At 48.1% G+C, this 23,577-nt stretch overlaps 4 protein-coding genes across 4 annotated transcripts; all 4 read right to left on the bottom strand.

Annotated features, from left to right (window-relative positions):
- Nucleotides 1-1,995: 1,995 nt before the first annotated feature.
- On the bottom strand, nucleotides 1,996-5,005 carry UBQLN3 (ubiquilin 3). The gene is made up of 2 exons (XM_004779010.3): nucleotides 4,568-5,005; nucleotides 1,996-4,297 (listed from the first exon to the last, which is right to left on the bottom strand). The coding sequence occupies exon 2, from the start codon at nucleotides 4,258-4,260 to the stop codon at nucleotides 2,293-2,295; it is 1,968 nt and encodes a 655-aa protein (XP_004779067.1). The 5' UTR covers nucleotides 4,261-4,297; nucleotides 4,568-5,005; the 3' UTR covers nucleotides 1,996-2,292.
- Nucleotides 5,006-8,424: 3,419 nt separating this feature from the next.
- UBQLNL (ubiquilin like) lies at nucleotides 8,425-10,984 on the bottom strand. The gene is given in 2 exon segments (XM_004779009.3): nucleotides 8,425-9,400; nucleotides 9,402-10,984. Coding segments are annotated over 2 exon segments (1,845 nt in total). The 5' UTR covers nucleotides 10,497-10,984; the 3' UTR covers nucleotides 8,425-8,650.
- Nucleotides 10,985-12,717: 1,733 nt separating this feature from the next.
- On the bottom strand, nucleotides 12,718-18,537 carry LOC101677965 (olfactomedin-4). The gene is made up of 7 exons (XM_004779008.3): nucleotides 18,381-18,537; nucleotides 17,567-17,629; nucleotides 17,167-17,319; nucleotides 16,137-16,259; nucleotides 15,800-15,953; nucleotides 15,221-15,380; nucleotides 12,718-13,621 (listed from the first exon to the last, which is right to left on the bottom strand). The coding sequence occupies exons 1-7, from the start codon at nucleotides 18,447-18,449 to the stop codon at nucleotides 12,946-12,948; spliced, it is 1,398 nt and encodes a 465-aa protein (XP_004779065.1). The 5' UTR covers nucleotides 18,450-18,537; the 3' UTR covers nucleotides 12,718-12,945.
- A 1,971-nt stretch (nucleotides 18,538-20,508) lies between these two features.
- Nucleotides 20,509-21,528, bottom strand: LOC101694220 (olfactory receptor 52D1-like). The gene has a single exon (XM_004779057.3). It carries the CDS (start codon nucleotides 21,526-21,528, stop codon nucleotides 20,509-20,511), a length of 1,020 nt encoding a protein of 339 aa, XP_004779114.2.
- Between the last annotated feature and the right edge of the window lie 2,049 nt (nucleotides 21,529-23,577).

Genomic DNA, 23,577 nt, shown 5'->3' with positions numbered 1-23,577 from the left:
ACCATTCATTCATTCAGTCTTTACTGAGTGCTTCCCATGGGCCAAGCCCTACATTAGGTGGAGCCCTAGGCCGACCTAGGTGACCTTCCCCATCCTGAAAACCTTCTTCTCCTGGACACCACCATGGAGCCAGAGATGCGGCTGAGTTCAGTCTCTGATGACGCTAGAGTGAAGATTCCAAACACCCAGTCCACTGTCCATGGCTCTCCTGACATATGGCCTGAAAACATTCAGTGAACCCTCTCCTCCCTAGTCAGGATTCCCACCTGCTTAGACCCAGATTCCCAACTGATGCCTTTCCTGGGATTTACTTCAAACGAACCCTCATATATTCTTTGGCCCAGAGGAAAGGTGAATGAAAGCAATCTTTCCCTGAGGCTTTTTCTCAGACCTACAGGCCTTTGGAAGACCAAAATTAGAAATTGCATGGTACACCTTCCCCAGTCAGAGGCAGTCCCATAGCAGCTGCCTTACTGGTTCCAGGAAACAAAGAGGCAAGATTTGCCCCTGCCTTCTCTAGTAGCACTGCCATAAACAGCAGTTCTTTGATCTGAACAGCTCCCCTCACTGAGGTGAGAGAGGGAAGAGGTGGTAAAGGCGAGCTCGAAGCATCCTGCTTTACCTAGAGATTAAGACCCAAAGCAGTGGGAAAATGTTGTCCCCAAAGCTCATTTCATCTTTGATGCATGCGGACCGCTGACAGGTAAGACAGGTTGGTGCAAGTGTCCTGGGTCCTGGGTGGAGACAGTATCTCTCCAAGTTCCTAAAAGAACCCCCAGCCCTGAGTCTCATGTTTAAGCACACACCATGACCACTTTTACCACAGCAGTCCCCTCCCTCAAAGCCCATTTTCTTCCCTGGATAGCAATAGGAGGTTAATGTTTGTGTTTATATCTCCATTCTGAGATCAGCCTTTAGCAGACCATGTTCTGTATGGATGCTTGAACGCATATACAGAGCTGGGTCATGTCAGGGTGTATTTAAGTACAAATATGCCCTGTTTTCTTGTGCATTTTCTCCGGAATATTTATTCCTGTGGGTGAGGCCTGGTTTGCTCACTTGATTCATGAATTGTATCACTTTTACCCTGGAAGTACTCGGATCATAGGAAGCACCCCTGAGTGCAAACAAGACTTTAGTCTGAGAGGCCGAGAGCACCTCCCAGGTGTTGAACACAGCTTGCCTCAGCACTTTTGTTCCTCCTACCTCTTCTCCTAGGATGCTCTCTCCCTTCTCCTATCACATGTCTGGCCACTTCGTTCTTACCAATTTTAAGATTTCGGCTTGGAGCGCAGACTCAGGAAGCCTTCCCTGTCTCCCCAGACAAGATCAAGCCCCTGTGTTTCTCCCCAGCTCCCGCTCTTTGCAGCACCTTTCACGGCTTGTTTTCTGTATAATAAGGAGTCTTCACATACGATTTGAAGGCTCTGTGCCCCCAGACCATCACCTCCTGAAGGAGGATCATGTCTCTGTGTCACATTGCCTCTCTAACTGCAAGCACAGTGCTGAGCACCGGGTGAGTACTCTGTTTCTGAGCCGGCAGCTGCAAGAAAGATGACATCCAGGACAAATTGTGTCCATCAGGGACAGTAATTTTGTAACCTTGGTGAGATTAGGGTATCTTAGAACTCAGCCTGAATTCTTGAGGCTCCCTATCTACTCATGAATCAACCCCCAATCCAAAAAGTGAGAGGCACCTGTGGGATAGTCTTCAGGGGTGATAGAAAGAACCAACCATGCTTACTTTGCAGGGCAAGTTCCAAGAACAGAGTACAGGGTGGGAGCTCCTACAGGACACAAGATCTGGGGGACCTCAGGAAGGACACAAGGGGACCTGCGGGTCTCAGCTCACCCTCCTTTGTTCTCCATGAATCTTTGAATCTCAAACCTTTGAGCTTTCCCTCCCACCCATGCAGACCCAGCTCTCATTGCTGTCTTTCTCCCATACTGTCCCCTCCCCTCCCCCCAGCCCACAAAGAATTGGGACTCAGGCTGCAGCACACACTGGAGATTGGATGTAATTGCATCTCGAGATAGGCATAAACAGAGCTCAGACTGGGGTCCCAAGATGGTACAGTGGCAGGGGTGGTTGGTTCACTCACAGCACCCCCACCCTGTTTCTGGCTCTCATTCTTCCTCATTGACTCTGGAACAACATTGATTCCGCAGTAAAGGGCATCATAGTGGATTTGGTTCATAGTGTGCAGCTGCATTCAAGAACGGGGGAGTTAGGGTAGTGGGATACGGGGAAAGAGCACAGAGGAAAAGATATGGTTTTAACAACAAGGGCTCCTATGCCTGCCTCAGCTTCTCCACAGCAGCATCCACATCACCCCCAGTGGCTATGAGGGCCTGGAGATTGGCTTCGGGATTCAGAAAGCCCATTGCCCGCAGTTGTTCTAGCTGCACCCGGAAGTGAGTCTCGGGCTGCAGCTGCTGGGGATTGGCACCAGCTAGAGCTTGCAACATCTGGAGGAGAGGGATGGAATGGAGGCCCAGCTCTGCAGAGACCTGTGCTGGGGGAACCTCAGAAGCTGGGGCTTGAGAGGGATCCTCCTGCATAAGGGTGCCCTCTCTAGACTCTGTACTGCCTGCCATACTTCCCAGGCCTGCCAGGCAAGGCATGAACCAGAGCAGGAGGCGAGGTGCTTCAGTAGCCAGGATCTGCAGACCCTGCTCAATCTGGAGCAGGGCTTGCATGGCGCGAGGGTTTGTCAAGGCTGCCTGAAGGTGCAGGAGCAGTGGCAGCTGCCGGCGCATCTCATCCTGCAACTGTGAGACCTGGCTCATGCTGGGAGGCCTCAGAGATCTTGGATAAGGTGGTGGGGGGAGCCAGGCATGCTCAGGCATCCCAGGGGAAGCTGCCATGGGGGAAGGTGGTGGAGGAACAAATGGCAACCTGTTGGCCGAATGCCCTAGCCCTAAAATAAGGTCAGGCATGTTAGTGGTATGACCAGTGGAGCCGTTCCCTGCACCGCCTTGGCCTCCATCTTGTCCAGCACTCCTCTCTGAGGGATATCTCAGGAAGGATGGGCAAGAGGACTTTCCCTTGATGGCTACTGACTCTTTGGGGAGAGGCTGGCCTGACTCACGTTCCTGGGAGGAGGACGAAGTTGGGGGGATTCGATTTCCTGGTTGTGGTGGTTCTTGGTTTGGATTGAGGGTGGATGCAGTCCCTTGCAGATAGGTTCCCAGGGACTGGGGGGTCTCATGTAATTGCTGAAGATAGTCATAGAGCCCTATATTACCCAGAATGTTGGGAACCCTATTTCTAGTTTCGGATCCATCCTGGTCCCCAGGATGCCTGCCTCGCCGGCCACCCGAGCCTCCATACGTGGAAGCCCAGGGGTTGGGGAGAGGGTCACGATTCTCTGTCCTCGAAGGTTGGCTGCTGCTGCTGGTGGCATTAGCAGTAGTGGTGGTAGCAAAGGGATTGCCACCGAACTGCTCCTGCACTGCGTTAAGCATTGGGTCCATAATATCTGTGTACATGGTACGAAGCACATTGTAGCCCCCAGGGATGCTCTCCAGGTTACTGAGCGCCCGGTCCTGGCTGCGCATCATCTCTTGCATCATGGCTGGGTTGCGTAAGAACTCCAGCGTCTGGCGCATGATTTCAGGGTTGTTGAGAATATGCCCGATCTCGGGGTTGTGCTGCATCAGCTGCTGCATATGGGGGTTGTCAAGAACCAGCTGGCGCATCAAGCCTGTGTTGGATAACAGACCCTGGATGAAAGGGTCATCAATGATCTGAGCCACAAACTCAGGTACAGAGACGTGCTGCCACATCAGTGAGCTGGGCTGGTCAGAGAAACTACCCGAGGTCAGGCCTAGCCCACTGAGGCCTGTGAGAAGACTTAAACTAAAGGTGGGTGGCCCATCTGCTGGGTAAATGGAGCTTGGCTGAGGGAATGAGCCAGGGCTGGGGGCTGGCGCAGGGACTGAAGCCGCTGGACACTCGGTGCCCATGGTGCGGCGTTGCATCTTGATGACCAGGTGAACGGTGAGGCCATCTCGAACTCCACACTGTGCCAATGAGTCGGGGTCCTTGAGGATTTTGCCAGCGAAGATTAGGACCAGCTGATCAGGGTGGGCCTTAAAGCGCTGGGATATCTCTTCCTTCAGCTGCTGGATGGTGCAAGTGTCTGTAACTGAGAAATCCTCCTTGTCCTTGGGCGTCTTCACTGTCACCTTGATGAGGTGGGGATCCTGGATCGGTGCTGGGCTGCCCTGTGGCAGGGCCTCTCCACTTTTGGCCATGGTGGGCAGCAGGAGGCCCAGGTCTGTGGGGACACAGCTGGGGGATGGGGATGGGGTACCAAGATCATCCTTTGGGGCAGTGGCCAAAGTAGGAGTGTGGGAAGAGGGCCTGGGGTCTCAGGGCAGGGGCACAGGGAGTCTGCATGGAAGGGGCAATAAGGGTCTCGGGATGGGATGCTTGTGGAGATTTATGGGTCTGAGAGGTGTCAGGTCGGGAGAGGGAGACTGGATGACCCGAGAAAGAGGTCTATGGTTGGTGAGTGAAGGGCAAAGGTGGGAAGAAGGGTTTGGGTTGGGGCATACATACCAGTCAGCTGTGACCCCGTCCTTCCTCTTATACAGGGCTCCAAACCGCCCTCATCTTGCTAACAGCCACCCCTGAAGCCTTCTGGGCCGGAACACCATCAGGTCAACTCTGTGACCTCAGCACTGACATCACAGCCTTACACAATGGATTCTTGAGACCTCTCCAAGGTGCTCTGTATCCCTAGGAACTCTGCCACCCCTCACTTTACCTCTTCTATTTCCTTTATCTTGATGCCTTCTTCACAGTGAGGGACCTAGGCTGACCCTTCCATCACAGGCCAAGAGGCCTACTTCCTCACACCTGTGTGGGCTGTGTAGAGACTCAGCCTTGGATTGTGCAATTAGGAAAGGCTTAGCCGGCATGTCCCTGTGAAGACCCAAATTCAGCTATACCCTGAATTGTTCTTCTTCCTGGCATTCTATGTTTCTATCTTCTCTCTGATTCAACATTAACCATGAATTTTTTATGTATCTTCAGCATATTGACTTTTTGATGGGCAAGATCGAGAGTATGACAGATGGACCAAAAATGACACACAGTTTTTAGTTTACTTTTTAAAACTATTATTGTTGTTCCCCAGAAGAACTCAAAGAATAGATTGGCTACTTACTGAGATTAAAAAAAAAAAAAAAAGGGATAAAGTTGTGTGTGTGTGTGTGTGTGTGTGTGTGCGTGTGCGTGTGTGTGTGTTTTAAAGATTTTATTTATTTATTCATGAGAGAGAGAGAGGGAGGCAGGAGAAGGAGACTCCCCAGGGGCCTGATGTGGGACTCGATCCCAGAAACCTGAGATCATGACCTGAGCCAAAAGCAGACACTCAACCAACTGAGCCACCCAGGTGTCCCGGGGAATAAAGTTTTAAACAGAAAACCCAGAGTTCAGAGTTACATACATTTGAGATATTTATCTTATACCCAAATGGACATGAAGGGAGGGAGTTCACTATTGTGAGTCTGCAACTCATCAGCATTGACAGAGTATTTAGAATCATAAGATTAATGGGTATAGTAACAGGATAAAGGTATATAAAGACTAAGGCATGGGCTCTACATATTTACAAATCTGGACTATTAGATGTGTTCCACAAAGGGAATGGAGGAGAAATAAAACATTAAGCCAAAAAAAGGAGCGAGGGGGAGAACAAAGCAAATGAATAGTTTCAGAAAGGAGAGATTAACTGATGGTGTTGGATGATGCTGGTAGGTCAGGAAGATAAAGGCTGAGAACCAACCACTGGGCTGGACAAGAGAATGGGGACCATGATGAGCCCAGGCGTGGAAGAGAGAAGGGGCCAGAAATCTGGCTGGAGTGGGTTGAAAAGCAAGTGGGTTGGAAATGAAGTGGATTCAATCAGAGTATTGTACCTAAGAGAAAGGTTATGGTGGCTGTGTGGAAATAGATAGAGAAAAAGATAGAGACGCTTTTGTTTTGTTTTTTCTTAAGCTGAGACTATTTACATCACGCTTTTATTCTGATGGGAAAAATACGATGAGGAAGGATAAAAGATGCAGAAGGGAGAGAAAATAATTGTAAGACTAATCTATTGAGTAGGTGAATTGGAGAGATTGGGATCAGTGCCCAAGTGGAGAGCTTGATATTGGTCCACAGACAATTTATTCATAACAAGATGGAGCACAGAGTGTGCAGGCTCAGTGGACAGCCAGATTTCAGTTATGGCAAAAGGTGGGGATCATATAGAGGAAATGTTATAGATAAAGTAGGGTTTTGCTGTTGCAAATTATGCGTTCTAAATGGTAGGTGGAAAAGTTCAGTGAATTGATGACCAGTAGAAAATTGGGTCACATGAGGGATTTTCAGAGCATATTGGGATAAGAATTAGAAAGTTGACACAATAGAGCTTGGGCTTTTCAGGTAACCTGATGCAAGCAGGGTACAAAGATTAACTATATTAATTGATTGGATAAGGGGTACATGGGTGGTTCAGTCAGTTAAATATCTGACCCTTGGTTTTCACTCAGGTCATGACCTCAGGGTCCTGGAATCAAGCCCCACTTTGAGCCCTGAGTGGAGCAGCAATTTGATTCCACTCTCAGTAGGGAGTCTGCTTGGGATTCTCTCTTTCCCTCTCCATCTGCCCTCCTCCTGCTTGAGCTCTGTAAATAAATAAATAAATAAATAAATAAAATATTTTTTGAAAAGATGAATTGATTGGATAGAGGCATCTTAATGGGAAGGTAGAAAATCCATTTTGCTATAATTTGTTCTTAAGACCTTTCTACTAGTTTGAGGAGGGAGGGGGAGTCTGGCAGTAGATCTGCAGGAGCAATTGGAGTTTTGTGGACTTCCCTTCAGTCTTTCTGATGGCAGCATCAGGGCTGGAAGAAGGGTAGTGTGTGAGAAGCACATGGGATTTCTTTGGGTACCCTTTGCAGACCAGATCTGAACCTGCATCACCACCTCCACTGCTCCAGATACCACCATCTCCCACCCGCTCCACTGCAAGAGCTACCTCACATTAGTGTGCCCGCTCACAGCTCTACCTCTAGCACAGTCTTTCCCCACTTGGCAACCAGACCCACACACTGAAACACCTGCATTATTTGCTCGAAATCCCTCAGGGATTTTCCACTGCATTCATAGTAAACTCCAGAGTCCTCACCAGACCCACCAAATTCTTTCTGATGTCCTCTTTTTCCTCCCATTGTTCAGTTCACTTGACTCCAGCTACAATATCTCCTTGTTATTCTTCAAACACATCAAGAATATTCCCACCTCACACTTTTGCTCCTAGGTAGCCTTCTTTGCCTGGAACATACTTCTCCCAAGGGAGTGCGTGTTCAGTTCTCCCAATTTCTTCTGGTTTCTGATCAATTATTGCCTTTCTGGAGAAGCCGTCCTGGATTACCCTGTATGTAGAAGAACTTATCCTGCTTCATTTTTCCTCATAGCCCTTATGCATAGGTTAAGTAGGAAACAATCTTCTCCCCACAAAAGTAAACTCTTAAATAAAGGAACTTTATTTGGTCACTGTTATTTCTTCAATGCCTAAAACAATATTTGATTTATGAAATTATTTGTCTTATTTGACTTTATTTGGTCACTACTATTTCATCAACACCTAAAATAATATTTGACTTCTGTGATTGTTTACATACCTATTGGCTGGGCTGCTCTTGAGGAGGCAGGAAGAGGAAGGGATGGAGTCCTGGCTGACTACATAGAACACAAGCTACAGACATTAGATACACTGAAGGATGTGTATTCTTGGAAGTGGCCATGCCCCCAGATGCCCGAGTTTTGGTGACGGGAATATGCAGGATATGCAGGATAGGCAACTATATCTCTCTGTACTAAAGAGAGAATAGTAACAGTCCAGCAAAGTCCTACAACTATGACAATGGCAGTTAGTAAGAGATTCCTAAAGAGTACAAATACTTAGCTAGACCTGGCTGAAAGGTGGACTTTTCCTATTCTGGCCCACCAGGCCATTCTTCTTCCAGTTCCAAACTTGAGTAATTTGGACTTGGGCAGTTGAGGAAGTCTTTGTGACTACATATGTATCTATAGTAAATTTCCCTTTTGTATGAGTATGTTATGACTTTCTTCCCCTACACATGGGTCTATATACATGTTGTCAGGTATGCTGTGCATGCCTATGGCCATGTGTGCAGTGTGTTGAATGTATGTGGCTGTATCTGTGACTTTTTGGCTATGTGACCTTGTGTATGTGTGCACAGCATATGCATGTCCTTGGGTATGTGAGCATGGTTTGTGGTTCCATGTATGCAACTATGATTCTCTATCTCTAGAATAATATATGCATGTGATGTGTGTCTATGCTCATGTATGTATTAAAGGTGAGACAGGGATATCACACACAGTTCCCTTTTTTTGTAAAAGAAACAAAGCCAAACCTCAGATGAGGGCATGTGGGAGTAGCCATTTTATTGACAGATCTTCTACCCATGGCCAATGGTATGTTATTCAGTGGAGAAAGCTTTGTTTGGTTTCTTCTCTTTCAGGACTTCTGCTGGATGGAAGCATCAGAAGGGGTAGAAGAGGCAGATGATGTGGTCAACTGGGTCAGCAGGCAAGTAACTAGCAAATGCGGAGGCATGGTGGTTAGAATCCTTGGGCTCTCTTGAGTTTGCGAATAGCAGCACTGGTGTCCCCCTCAGTAGCAATAAGTGCCTGAAGATTGGCATGGGGGTTTCCAAATCCCATGGCCTTTAGAGATTCCATCTGCTGACTGAAACGAATCTCAGGGGCTTGTGGAAGGTGGGAAGGGTCTCCAGCTAAGGACTGTAGCCTCTGCAGAACTGTTCCATATTTATGGCAGCATTCAGGATCTTTGGGTTCAGCAATATCTGGCACATCCCAGGCCCAGGGCACTGTGTCAGGGTAGCTGCAGCTTGGTGCAGGAAGCCAACCCAGGCCCCATAGGTAGGGTGCAACCCAGGATAGAAGAACAGGAGCCTCTGTGGCCAAGAGCTGCAGACCCTGCTCAATTTGCAATATTGCTTGTGATGCTTTGGGGTTGGCTAGGGCTGTAATCATGTCAGAAAGCTGTGTCTGCTGCTGGAATATGGGCAGCTGATGCCTACACTGTTCATTCAGCTGGGGCATACTTATGAACAGCATCATCTGGGCTGCCAAGTACGGGTTGTTTAAAAGCAACTGCATCATGCTTCCTGTGATCTGGGAGCTGGTCTGCTCATCTGAAGGCTGGAGATAATCCTCTAATTTCCGGTCAGAGCTATTTAGAGGGATGGTGGCATCTTTATCTTCTGCCTGAGGCTGCTGGGTGAGCTCTATGCTAGGTAAGGCTGGTATCCCAGCCGGCTGCTGAATGGGACAGTTAGGACTCTGGCACCTTGCTGGAGATAGTTGTGGCGTAGGCACTGGGAGTATGGTTCACCCTGTTAGGGCTACCATTGGCTGAGGTGATGGAAGATAAACCACAAGAACTAGTGTAGATGACTCGGGTTGTAGGGAGCTGTGGGACCTGGTCCCGCCATTCCTGCAGTGGTGCTGGAGATGGAGGTGAGGATTGAACTTGTTCCAAAACTTGTCTTCCCAGGAGAGCTCTGAAGGGATTGTCCCCAAAAGGATCTTGTGAGCTGTTGAGCATTTGGTCATTGCAATCCACATAAGTCTGACCCAGGGCATTGTCCCCACCTGGCCTTGTCTCTAAGCCCGAGTGTGACTGTGGATTCAGTGGATACTCAGGATTCTGTTCAGGTTGCTGGATCTGCATTATCTCTTGAATCACGGCAAGGTTTCTGGCCAGTTCCAGAGTCTGCCATAAGATCTCAGAATTGTCAAGGATGTGGGAGACTTCTGGATTCTGCTGCATCAGTTGTTGCATGTCTGGGTGTTCTGAGATGAACTGCCTCATGAAGTCTGTGTTAGACAGAAGCTGCTGGACACTAGGATTCTGTAGCATCTGGGCTATGTACTCTGGACTACCTATTTCTAGGTCCTGGCTCTGCACTTTGGGTGCATCAGGTTCCACAAGGAGGGATGATTCCACTGTGGTGTGACTCACACTGGCAGGTTGGTATACCCCGTTGCTGTTTCCTTCGGTGTTTCTATCCTGGTGGCTGGGCTCTTTGGTCCGCAGGTTCTGGGAGGAATGGGCTAGGGATCTGGAGCTGCATTTGGACTTTATGACCAAGTGAATGGTGTGGCCATCTAGGATGCCCCTCTGGCTCAGTGTATCGTGGTCCTTAAGAAGGCGGCCCATGAAGACCAGCACAAGTTGGTCCACCTGGCACTTGAAGTGAGCAGATAGCTTCTCCTTGAATTGCCTCACTGAGGTGTCATCTGCTATCATAAAGTCTTCCTGCTTGCCTGCTGTCTTCACTATCACTCGGATGATACTTGAAGAGATGTTCTTGTTTGCAGACAAACCTGAAGGATGCCCACTCTGGGCCATCCTGGGTGTTCGTGGGATGACATGCGGCATGACCTCAGTGGGAGGGCCAGTGGTGAGCAGGATGAAGCCGGGCCAGAAGGGGTGAGGGGAAACGAATGTTTCTGCTGGCCTTTGTCTCAGGTGTCGTGTTCTTAGCCCAAAGGCTAGTTTCCTTGTTGCCCAAAGAGGGAAGAGTGACCAGGCTGGGCCCAGGTATTTTGCGATGTTATACCCCCCACCCCAGCTCTCCAGATGTGGCCTAGCTGAGGCCTGTCCGTGGCTACTGACTCATAGTTGGTACTAGGTGGGCTTAGTAAAGATGACTCCACCCAGGGCTGCCCCTCCCTTCTGCCCCACCCACCAACACCATAACCTCTTCAAAAAAGGGATATTGTGATGTCAACTCTAGTCTCACAGTCTGCCAGCACCAGCTGGGGAAGGGAGACATATTTGTGTGAGTGCATGTGTGGGGGTGGGTCACCACATCTCCATAATAAAGTAAAACGAGCTCATTCTCCAGAGATGGACCACAAAGTTCACAGGATGGAACTATTAATAAATAAATAAATAAATAAGGATGGGGGGTTGCACCTGAGTGGATCAGTGGGTTCAACTTCTGCCTTTTGCTCAGGTCATGATCCCAGAGTCCTGGGATTGAACCCCTGTTCAGCGGCGAGTCTCCTTCTCCCTCTCCCTCTGCCTGCTGCTCCATTGGCTTCAGCTCTCCCTCTCTCTGTATCTGATAAATTTTAAAAATTTTAAAAATCTTAAAAAAAAAAACGGCCAGATTTTTTTATGTGAGATGTGTGGCTTGTCTGTGGTGCTATGTGTGGGTCCCCGTTGGGATGGCAGGCTTATTATTGAAAGCTGTGTTTGTCGAAGCCACAGATAAAACTGCATACCAGTAAAAATGGAATCTCTCCTATAAAAAGGATCTTATTACTTTTGTTAGAGAACTCAAAAAATGGAGGCCTTACAAAGGAAAGGAGAGCAAGGACAAAGTTCACAAGTGGAAGAGGAGATCATGGTTTTCTGTGGCTCTAGGTTTAGCGATACTGGATTTCATTGAGTGTGCTCTCATGTAGAGAAAGCTTTCCACTATCCTAAAAGCAGGAGCAAGGTTAGCTTGGGAGGCTCCCTGAGGGGCATGGCAAATTGAAGGTGAGTGAATCCTTCCTCGCAAAATAGTTTTTATTCACCTGTCACTTGGTCTTGCTACATGTCATTTTAGTAGAACTTTTAGAAAGATTTGACTCAGTGTCTTAGCCCAATCTTCAGGGCCCACCTTTGTGTCATAGAATTAGGGGGAGAGATGTCTGTAAATCAAGAGATGATAGTGGAGGTGATTGATGGTAAAATTCCTACCAGGACAGGTTTAGGCAACTAAAACAGATTCTCAGTTCCATGCAGGTTTGGAGGATAGTGCTTGGTCTATATTTGGGCAGCAGATGAATATGCCCTTAGTGAATATGTTAAAATGTGTATTTATGTCTATGTAGATGGAAATATTCTACATATAAGGAACAACCCATAAGTCTGATTGGATGCATATTTGTGAATGTATGTATACGGGGAAGTATAAGCATGAGACATTGTGCAGGAAGTATTCTGGTATCCTCTGGGCGACTGTGAAGTCTTTGGGGTCTGGAATCCAACTCCATGGAAGGCAGTTGCATGGTGGGGGATCTATAAGTAATAGAAGTGAAGTGTCTGGGCCTCTGTGTTCTCTGTGTGTTGAAGATGAGCGAAGCTATTACAGACAGTTGGCCAGGGGACTTTGTGTGTCACACTGAAAGATTCTCTACTGAGAATGTCTAGACCACCAGCTCAGTCCATATCAGACCTTCCTCATGTTTAGCCATTAGCTGCTTACCTCTTAGAATGAGACTCAGGCCTAAGTACTTCTCTCAAATGCACTCAAAGTGAGATTGATTAAGAACAGGGAAACATTGATTTTCACACCAAGACCCTGCCTCTCTTCTTCCCAGGTACCCTGCAGGAGGCTAAGGATAAGAAAAGGGACTTCTATATCCCATTCTAATGTCAGTTGCCCTGGGTCTCTGCACTGGGATCAGAGGCTCTCAACCTAAGATTTACTAACTAAGCCTAGTTCTTGGAATTTTATAACTGTCAGAGCTGGATTCCCAGTTTTCAAAACACAGAATAGATTTAAAAATTAGAGTGAAGCTTCTACAATTCTAGGATTCTAGAAAAGAGGTGTTTGTTAGTGTTACTGTTAGCATTTGTTTCCCAATCAAATCTATCTAGGCCATTACTGAAAAGAACTTTAATATGAAGACTGAGTTATCAGTTTTACAGAATTATCAATTATAAAGATTATCAATGATAAAGATATAATCAACTTTTCTCATTCAGTAAGAGTGATGGCCATTTTGGGGGGGGTGGGATTCATCTAGATATGAGGATGACATGATTCTCCCAGTATTCTTCCCCAGGGGTCTCAGTGCCTGGATGTTTTCTTGGGTGTGACAGGATGTGATCAGGAAGAAGCCAAGAGAGCTTTCAAGCTGGTCGTTTTGTGCTTCAGGGTCAGGAAGCTGAGGTCATAGTTGATCAGGTAGCCATCATTATAGACATAGAGCTTGTGATCCAAGGGGGAGTAATTGATGCCATGAAGTGTTTCCAGCATCTTATCCAACACGATGCTGAGATGGCGTTCCCGCCCCGTGGTGGTATCGAAAGCATAGAAGATCTCCTCTTGGCGGGTACTCAGTGGGCGTAAGGCATAAAGCACTCCACAGGCCATGAAGGCTCCTGACATGGCTGGCTTGTACTGGCTGGTGCGCCAGGTTTTCTCCACTTCTAAGGTGCTGGTATTGAGACGACTCACAACCAGGTTTCCCTTGCTCTCCTCAGTGGCATAGAGTACCCACAGCCCCTTCTCATCACCAGCAAAATCTATGTCTTTCCAGGGCACACCAGCATAGGAGAAGCGGTTGTTGTAGGTGGCACTGGGCAATGTGCGTTGCAGCACCAGAGTGTTGGAGGAGAGATTCACCTTGGCAATGTCACGTGTGCCATAGTAGTTGAAGTACATGAAGTTCTCATACACAGTATTACCACTGCCATCACCATAGCCCATTTTCCTCTCCACAAAGTCCTTCATCAGTACCAGGTCATCATAGGACTTGTACAGCCGGTAGTAGTCAAAGTACCTAGGCCAAACCCCACACCAGAATCATCAGGGTTCACAGTGCTAATAAAAATGATCAGGATAGTGTTCTAATTAATAGTGGAAGTTTTGGAATCAAACAGAACTGATTTGTAATCTCTCTTCTTTTTCTTACAATATACTGGGACCAAAAACAACTGTTAAAAAAAAATGAGTAACAGAAATAACATTGACCTCAAACTCAGCGATGCCTCATGGACACTGTGACTGCATTATCTCATTTAATTATAGAGAAAGCACCAGAACTTCAGTTGTATTCCCATGGACTAGGACACAGGGCCTGAGAAAGACTAAGTAATTTGCTCAAAGTCACTCAGCCCATAACTAAAATCCGTAAAAATAATAACAAAATAATCTATTTCATTGATATTGGGATTGACCTAAATAATGCTAATAAACCAATTAGTAGAATATTTATCTCAACGTAAGCTATTATCAAGGGATAGCTATTATTATTTTCTTCTTAATGGAGACTCTTTTGTAGCTCGACTCCACTGCCTTCCATCTGCCCTGAGACACCAGTGCCCTGGAGCAGGACATAGTTCTGGAACTGGATTTGGGAGACCTATGTTCATAAGGTCACTTTGGAAAGTTCTTTAAATTATCCCTGAATTCTGAGTGTTGTCTTTGCTTGACTTTGGGCAATAAATTCTGCCTTACCCAAAGAGATTCTGAGATGATTTAAAATGCAAAGTCATGTTAATGCCTTTACCTTGTACGAAGCACCTATAGGAATTGGAAACGATGTTATCAGTAACAGTAATCCAAGGTGAGCTTCCACTGAGGCTCTTTGAAGTGACAGGTTCAAGCCATGTTCATCCTATCCTACCATAATCTCCTACTCAGTTGTATCTTTCTCATACTCCTGTATGGACTGACTTTAAATACCCTGTTTGTATATTGTACCTAGCTGCCTAGCCAGGCTGCCAGGTTATTGAAGGGCTCATTCATCATCATCTCATGGATTCAGTTAGGCTTCTTCCTGATCACATCTTGTCACACCTAACAACCACATCATGGATTCCTGTCATCTAAGAGAACATGTATGAGCACAGACTATGCTGTTCACATTTTTCTATGGATTCTCACATGATAATATCATAATTTAACTATCCTCACTTTCCAAAGGGCTAGAATGGATCTGAGACATTAAAGCATTTTACAAGCTCACTTAGCTTAGGTACTGAGATTCAAACTCAGCTTTGAGTCCATGTCATAAGTAGGTTCAAGTTCATCCTTTAAACTTCTTCTAAGAAGCAGCTAGGATTCTGAGGGCCAGGTGGAGAAGAGTTTGCTCTTTATATGAAATCATGCATGCAATATGTAGCACCAGTCTGGATTACAATCAGACTAAAAATTTCAGACACATAGATTTATGAAGGAGCTCAGGGCCATCTGAGTCATCCTTAATCCTGACAGGAGCTCTAGGAGGTGACTTGTCAGGCCTCGGCTAAATTTGTCCAGGGGCATACCTAAAATGGATAGAGGAAGCTCTGCTGGGGCCACAAAGAAACCTGTCACGGTAGGATAGGGAACATTTGGAATGAACCTGGTTGCAAAAGAGAAACCATCCTTAACTCACCTGTCCTCTGAACCCAGAGGAGCCACCCAGTAGAGGGAAGAGTCTAGATTGGGTGCTGCATCTCGACCCCAAACACCTGCCTTGTGGGAGAAGCCTCTCCAATTGACTTGTACCACAAGGGGTCTGCTAACTTTCTGGAGGCCTGCGTGGGCACAAGAACCTGGAAAAGAGAGCAGGCAAAGTACAAACTAGGAGTGCAGCACACAACCCACAGGGAGAGGAAAATGAAAGTGTAAAAGCCATGTGTGCATTTCAGTGTGTATCCTTCTGCCAGAGGGCATGCACAGGTATGTAAGAAGGTCTGACCTTGCACAAATAGAGGATAATGCTCACGTGTGATTATAGGTGTGTTTATATATATATATATATATATATATATATATATATATATATCTGTGTATACTACTATGTCTATATGTGAGAGTGTACCTATCTCAGTCTGCATCCCTTAGTGATGCACCATGCAAGGAAACAAAAGACCTTTGCTGCTCAACCCTCAGTACCCCATAGCCAACCCTCCATTCTCAAACCCTGTCTTTGGGGAGATGAGATCTTAAGAAATTCAGGCTGAGACCTCACCAGGGGGCACAGGTGGATCAGAGGCCTCTTGACACTTCTCCCTCTCACAATCACTGAGCCGACCCTCGAGGATATCCAGCTCTTGGCGGTAAGCACGGAGGCTGCGCTGGTCAGAGTCAGCCAGCAGCTTGAGTGTGAGGCTGGCATTAGCCACCTATGGAAATGAGATGCCAAGGATATGGGTCATGGACTGTTCCTAAGGACCGAAGTGAGGCTCCCATATTGCTCAACTCCATGTCTTTTTTCTCCAGAAATAAGTGATTTTCATCAAATTTATAAGATTAAATAAGGCAGGGGACTATGGAGGGGAGAGGTATTCTCTAATCTATGCACATACCTGGCTCTGGAGTTGAGAGAGGAGGTCCTCAGCCTCATTACCTCCATCCTTGGCCATAAGCTGGGTCACCAACTCCCGTGCTCCCTCAAGTTCCAGGCGCAGTAGGCTATAGGTTGGGGCCTCCTAGGAGGAAGCAAGGGCAATGGGATTCACAGGCTTCAGGGCATGGTTCATTTCCAGAACCTGGTTATCCTGACCTTCAATGGTGTGAGAGTACTCACTGACCTGGGTGCAGGGGAATGGACAGGCAGGACCCCCAAACCCCCATACCTGTGTCTCTTTCTTCCATTCACATGCCCCCCAGTGCCACACAGCCAACAAAATACTCTCATATCCATCACTTTCATTTGTTCCCTTAATAGCCCTTGAGGTGAGGATTAGTATCTCCATCTCACAGCTGAGGACATGGTGTCCCTCTTTTCACCTCAGGAAAAGTCACTATTTCCCCCATATGCCCAGCTTCTCTTTCTTCTTTCCTGATTACAGCCACACTCTCAGGAGTGTCTTAGTAAGTGAATGAATGGACAGATTCCTAGCTTCCAAGCCCTCTCCCATCAGCCTTCCCCAGGACACAATGAGTGCCCATTCCAAAAAGCAGCTGCCCACACCACATGGAGGATGCCACATTTCCATTCACTCAACCTACTTAAAGCATTGACTCCAAGCTCACCAACCTGGCCCAAAAGTCTATCTAGATATCAGCTCCAACTCTTTTCTGTCTCCTGCACTGGCCATCCCACTTTTGTCTTCTTTTGCTATACCCTCTTCTCATCTCCTACTGCACCTGTATCCATGAATTGGCCTCTTATTGGAGGAAGCACATCCTACACGAGCCTCTCTGTACTATGACTGCCACTGAGAATACTAAGAACGATACCTAATTTTTCCTTCATACTCAGTATTCATTTCAAAGATGAGGGCTATGCTTCCTTTAGCCATTTCTCTACCAGTCCTGCTCCTCCTCCTGCTGGATCCAGGAGAGAATGTGTTCATGTAACTGCCAGCCCCCGCCCACAGCTCCAGCGCTTACCCTGGATAACTCCTTATCATACTTGTCCATGAGCTCCTGCGTTATACTCTGCAGCTGCTCCAGCTGATTCAGGGGAATGAGGTTGTTGGGCAGATGAACTACACAATGGCACAGGCCATCCTCATCCACAGAACCTGGCACAATTTTCACCAGCTGCAAAAGCAAGTCCATGGGCACATTAAGTGTAAGGAAACATGGGGCACAATGTGCTGTTTAGGAACATGAACCAGAAGGGTTGTCTCTACTGTGGGGTATCTAAGAAGAGATCTCTTTGTACAGGAGGTTGTTCATGACTGTTTGAGTCTCCTTATGCCATGAGTTGCAGTGACCCTTCCCTTGACTTCCCAGAACTTCACCCATCACCCTTCCAGTTCCTCAAGGTGGGCCGTCCTCGCCCTACCTCATGCTCTGGCTGGTTCTTGTCACAGTTCACAGAACAGGGAGCAGACTCTTCCTTGAGGCTCTGTGGGAAAGAAGGAAGCTGATTTGAAAACAAGTCCAAGTCTTAAGGGACCGGTTTAGGGGCTCCAGTACCTCTGCTCTGGAGACTCAGTAGATCCCCACAAGTTCATTTTGTGAACTTGTGAACGGCAGGAACAGAGTTCCAAGTTGTCAAAGAAGGGAGATAAATGTTCACAGTACATGAGGCATCAGAGTCCAGACTGATATTTAGCGCTCACAAGAACTAGAATTTTTTCTTTTTTTTTTTTTTTAGATGAAAACTAGAGGTTCTGAGAATTAAAAACAAGCAGCAAAACAAAATAAAAACAAAAACAAATACAAAAAACCCAAAAAACAAAAAAAAACTCAACTGGGGTTTCCTTACAGATTCTTCAAGAATCAAGATGTGTGGCCCCTGTCCTTCTCTGAATAGTCCCTCATATAGCCTACTCTGGCCCTGGGAGTTAATTTAGCTATGTCCTCAGTCTGCAACTCCAGCCCAGTGGTTTAGCTTTTGGGGATGATGGAACAAAGGACACATGCCTAAAATAGCCCAGGCTGGCCTCCTTCAGGTCCAGCATCCTTCAGACAGGAAAAGGGTGGCAGGTTTTTGCAGAAGTGAGGCCCATAGAAGAGCAGGGTGGACAGAGCAGAAATCCTCCTTTCTCATCTTCGTACTTGTTTTTCCTCTCTCACCCTAAGCCTACCCAAGCCCAGCAACAATCAGAACAGACTTGGTGTCTCATCCTCCTCCCCAAAAGCCAGAGCTGTACCTGAGGCTGTCCTGGGAGCACCAGGAGCAGCAGCAGTAAGGGTATCTGGAGGGCCAGCGTGGGCTTCATCTTGCTTCTGCTGTGGGAGGGGAGCAACACCTTTGAGTTCCCCAAGGCTTTTATCTCTGGTCTGAGTGAATGGTCTCAGCAGGAGAGATACAGATTTCAACATCTGAAAGGACTAGTCACGTGAGAAGGGTTGGGAAGGACAGGGTGGGGCATGGGAAAAAGAGGACTGTCACAGGCTTGTGCTTCCATAGATGGGTTAGAAATTGCCTTTTTTTTTTTTTTTTTTTTTTTTTTTTTTTACATAAACAGGGTTTCTCTCCTCTGTCCTTGTCCTGCTGGGCCTTCCTGTCTAAACAGAATAAGGCAAACCTGAGACAAGCTGTGGGGGCCTTGGGATGGGTCCCTTTCAGAAGGGTTTATGGTCTTTTTCTCAACTTTAAATGAGAAATACTCCAGAGGAATATGTAGCTGTCCATCTCCAGGACAGAAACCATTTACTTAACCGAGGGCCCCTGGATGAGGGCCAAACTGTATACCTGGGGGGACTGCTTCAGTAGCCTTGTGCTGGCCTGCTCTGCAGTGTGCCCTCTGCACACTTAGAATTCTGTCCCCTTCACTGTTCTAAGCACTCTAAACATTTCTTTCCCACCTCACTATTCAAATGGATCTGCTAATTAGACCTCTTGATTCCACGAGCCTCCACTGCCTGTCCTTCAAGAAAGCCCCCTCCGAATAGCTTCTTGTCATGCCTCTAGTCCTTTGGGATCTCCCCTGATGTGCCCTAAGGAAAAGGAAGAGTTGGTTCCTGAGTCATAGCTCATTGTTCCTAGTGCTGGCCACCCAAAATTCTACTTTCCTCTTCCACTGTGTCTCTCTTGAGTACTTCCCAGGCAGTGATGAGTCTCAACACCCCCAAGACCTAAGGGGACATCAGATTTCCTATGAAGACCACATTTTCCATTCAGAAATGTGTATCCTTTATTATATCCCTACTTGCCATTGCTCCTCCAATTCAGATATCATAGGTTTTTCACATAAAGGATTTGCTAATGAATCCCCTCCTTTAAAGCCTGTTGCACAACACATAATACCCAGTAGAGAGAGGCATATGAAGTGTGTACTTCTCATTCTAGGGAGAGGGCTGGAGAGCTGAAGTGAATGTATGACCCCAGGAAGACACGTGCTGGGCTCTGTTGGGCAATCTGTGATGAGAGATTCTGCCCACATCTTGCTTCAGAGTTTTCACCCTCTGACTTCCTGCTCCACACCTGAATCCATTCTCCATCAACTCCTCTGGCCTGGCCTTGCTATAGCCATGGATCCAGGTGAGCCACAGAGATTAGGTAGGTATGAGAGGAGTGAGTTGGGAATTAAGCTACATGGAGTGGGAGACCTCTCGGAGAGGAGGAAGTGTGCAAGAACACAGAGCATGAAGCGTGACAGCTGGAGCTGGGTCCTCTGCCTATGTTTTGCCAAGGAAACCTAGCAAGCGGGACCAGTTGGGAAAGCATGGGAAAGCTCGGCACCAGAGCAGAGAGGGGAAATAGCTCAGGTGGGCAGCATGGGGCAGTCCAGAGCCGGCAGCTCTTCCAAGGTTGATAGTATGAATCAGCCAGGTCAGAGGCTGTGTCAGTTTCCAGAGCTCTGTTCTCTTTGGTTCATGTTGTGCCATTTCCTCAGCCCCTCCCGTCTTCACACATTCAACAAACATGGAGTTCCTGCTCAATGTCACACACTGGACAAAAGACCCCACGCAGAGCCACTTTCACTAATCTGGTGCTGGCTGGGCAGAGTGATGGAGAAAGATGAGATGTTGATCTCCATGCCAGGACCTGGGCCTCCTTGTTTGCCAACGTCCAGACCCGACATGTTCTGTTTGTGTGAGATGCAACTGTAGAGATCAATGCACAATTAGAAAAGGAAGGAAAAGTCTAGCCACGCTGGTCCCAGGCAAGCAGAGGGGAGTTTAGTGTGCATTCTGTTCCTGAGCAGGCAACAGTGCTAGAGGACCAGAGTGCCACATATTGGCAGATGATAACAATACCTTGGTTAGAGCTCTGCTCTGAGGCAGCTGGCACCCTTTGGCCATGGGAGAGCACATGCCTCAGCAAACAGGTGCTCAGTCCCTGCCATGGGAGGCCATCTCAGGGCCCACATCCCTTACTGCCCTTGCCCAGCAGAGCCGAAGCAAATGCCTGAGCCTCTGAGCAATCTGCTGGGTCCGTACTCCATAGACCACAGGGTTAAGGGCTGGGGGCACCACCACATAGAGGTTAGCCAGGAGGATGTGGAGATGGCGGGGCACCGTGTGGCGGCCGAAACGGTGAGCCAGGAAAGAGAAGAGGGCGGGCGTGTAGAAGAGAGTGATGACGCTGGCGTGTGCTCCACAGGTCCCTAAAGCTTTGCAGCGGGCCCCATGGGATGGCAGGCGACACACGGCACGCAGAATGAGTGCATAGGAAGCAGCGATGAGCCCTACGTCTAGGGCTGGGGAGAGCAGTGTGGTGGCCAAGCCATACCAAATGTTGGGGCGCGTGTCGCCACATGCCAGCCGAGCCACACCCATGTGTTCACAGTAGGTGTGGGGGAGCTCCCGCTGTCCACAGTAAGGCAGTCTTTGGAGCAGGGCCACAGAGGGGACCATGACACAGGTACCACGGGTCACCGCAGCTGCAGCCACTATGCCCACCACACGCTGGGTCAGCAGTGCCCCGTAGCGCAGAGGCTGACAAATGGCCACATATCGGTCCACAGCCATGGCCAGGAGCACTGAAGACTCGGCAATGAAGGTCACATGGGTCACAAAGAGCTGGGTTAGGCAGGCAGCAAAGGAGATCTCACCCGACAGGCCCCAGAGCACAGCCAGAGCCTTGGGTACTGTGGACGTGGCCAGAACCAGGTCAGCAGCAGCCAGAAGCCCCAGCAGCTGGTACATGGGTGCCCGCAGTGTCCTGTCAGCTGCCACCAGCCCCAGGAGAAGGCCATTCCCTGCCACAGCAGCCATGTACAGCAGGCACACAGGCACTGAAAGCCAAGCATGCAAGGCCTCCAGGCCCGGCACCCCCAGAAGGACGAAAGGCCCAGGTCCAGGGAGGAGCACAGTCTGGTTGAGAGTGGGCAGTACAGGATCCGTTCCCATCTCCTTGTTCCGCCGGGGTCTGTCCCTGCAGGGTGTGAGGGAGGCCTGTGAGAAGCCAGCACCTGCTCTCCAGGGATTTTACACGAGTGGGTATGAGGTCGGGGCTGTGGGTGCTACAGCATTTGCCGAGAGCCCTGTGCTGACCTATGTATGGGTTCCCTAGCATCCATGGATTTGCTCATGTTCCCATGTGGTGAATGAAGGAATTTGGTTGCTGACATGTCAACAGACTTACTCCAGGACCCACAACTGGTAAATAAAACTAGCATTTCTCTCAAAGCTCACCTGACTAAACTGGGACACCTGGGTGGCTCAGTTAGTTAAGTGTCTGCCTTGGGTTTAGGTCATGATCCCAGAGTCCCAGGATCCAGCCTCATGTCAGAATGGGGACTTCCAGCTCAGAGGGGAGTAGGCTTCTCTTTCTGCCCCTCCCCCTACTCCTGTTTTCTCTCTCTCTCTGTCTCTCTCTCTTTCTGGCGATCATATAAAATCCTTAAAAAGGAAGAACAAAAAACCAAAACTCACCTAACTAAAGATCACACTCTTCTGACAGTCTTTCCCAGGTGGAGTGTCTCCTCTTCAGCCCAGCCACATGGCAGCATCAGAATATGCATTTCCTGATGGCTTGTCCCAGAGGAAGTTGTCTCTGTCATCCAAACCTAATCCTACCAACATTCTCTGTGTTCCCTCCCTCTGGAAATCAAAGCTTGGAGAGATGGAATGACTCTTTTTCCTTCCACTCACTGACTAATGCTCAGACAAAACTCCTCTTCCAAAGTCCTTTTCCAGAAGCCACTTTACTAGCTCCCCTACTGTCCCAAACAGCCTATTCCTTCCAATTTGTCTGATATTTCGTCCCCGCGACCCATGGCTTTGACATCCCTCCCTCCAGCTCTATTCATACTTCAAGGTACCTGGATCATGAAAACTAATTCCTTCTTTGACCAGTGTAGACATTCATCCCATGACTCAGCTTTCAGGCTCTTTTTTATTCTGTTCTTTGTCCATGGACAGACCCATCAGATTCTGGAGAAATCAGTCTGGAAAAGTTCTGATCACCCAAAGAACACAGCAGACCGTCAAGATGGGGCTGCCAGGGAAGGGACTGGGACCGGGTGCTACTGTGGCAGTGTAGGTGAAAATGGTGGAGGAGGACAGACTTTGCTCATCTGGGTTTAGGTGGATAAGGAACAGCCTACAAAAAGGATATAAGCCAGAATGTGCTTTCCATGCTCTGCCTGAAGACCACAGTTATGTCCATGAACTTCATGAGGTATTGCATTTGGTATTTTAAGCTATTTCAGGGAATGAAGAACCTAGGGGTAGGTGAACAGAGAATAGGGTGGCCCAGAGTGTCAGAGGGGTTGTGAGTAGGGGGCTATCAAGCATCCCATGCTCTGTGCCTGCTCCAGGCTTCTCCACAGCACTGTCTCCTGGGCCTTGTCTCACACTCCCACATTTTGACTCCTGCAGAGAAGAATCAGGTAATAAACCAGGATAGAATTTCCCAAATTAAAGTCTTATTGGTTTAGAAATTAGAACTTCCTTCTAAAGAATAAGGCTTTGCCAAGTCATGGGGTATGGTCTTGCCTCTCTCACTGTGGGGGCCCTTGGGCTCCCCTGGACTCTGAGAACATCCTTTCAGGATTAACAAGACACTCCCAGCCTTTCTGAGGAGAGAAACATGTCAACTACCCTAGGCCTGGGAACGTCTCTCCCAAAACCACAGGCCAAACATAACCTGTACCAGGCAGGGGGCCCATAAGAAAGTCCTGAACTCAGGGTGGAGACCCTCCCAGCATACTTCCTTATGGCAAAATTCCAGGGGAAACTGCCCCACATGGTTTGTGTCTACAGTCCACAGCTCTGCTCCTTCTATTTCCTCTTATAGGCTAAGTGAGGGGGAAGAGGAGGCAGCTAAGAACCCTCCTCCCAACCTTCACCTTGGTCTCTGTTGTGTATCTGGCTATAGACAAGGGGCTGCTGCTCATCTCCCACTGCCCACTCTGCTCTCCACCCAGTGCCTTGCTTTATGTCCAGGCCTCACAC

This window comes from Mustela putorius, unplaced genomic scaffold, assembly GCF_011764305.1.
Source record: "Mustela putorius furo isolate JIRA1106 unplaced genomic scaffold, ASM1176430v1.1 tig00003987_pilon_pilon_pilon, whole genome shotgun sequence".
Taxonomy (NCBI): domain Eukaryota; kingdom Metazoa; phylum Chordata; class Mammalia; order Carnivora; family Mustelidae; genus Mustela; species Mustela putorius.
The sequence above is the reverse complement of the archived record's forward strand: the minus strand, read 5'-3'. Positions and strand labels throughout refer to the sequence as shown.

Coding starts and splice junctions, on each gene's coding strand:
- UBQLN3 (XM_004779010.3), bottom strand. CDS start 4,260: ATGGCCAAAAGTGGAGAGGCCCTGCCACAGGGCAGCCCAGCACCGATC.
- LOC101677965 (XM_004779008.3), bottom strand. CDS start 18,449: ATGAAGCCCACGCTGGCCCTCCAGATACCCTTACTGCTGCTGCTCCTG. Junction 15,381..15,799: donor TGATCCACCTGTGCCCCCTG/GTGAGGTCTCAG, acceptor TCTCTTTTCCAG/GTTCTTGTGCCCACGCAGGC. Junction 13,622..15,220: donor CCTCTGGGTTCAGAGGACAG/GTGAGTTAAGGA, acceptor GGTTTGGCCTAG/GTACTTTGACTACTACCGGC.
- LOC101694220 (XM_004779057.3), bottom strand. CDS start 21,528: ATGGGAACGGATCCTGTACTGCCCACTCTCAACCAGACTGTGCTCCTC.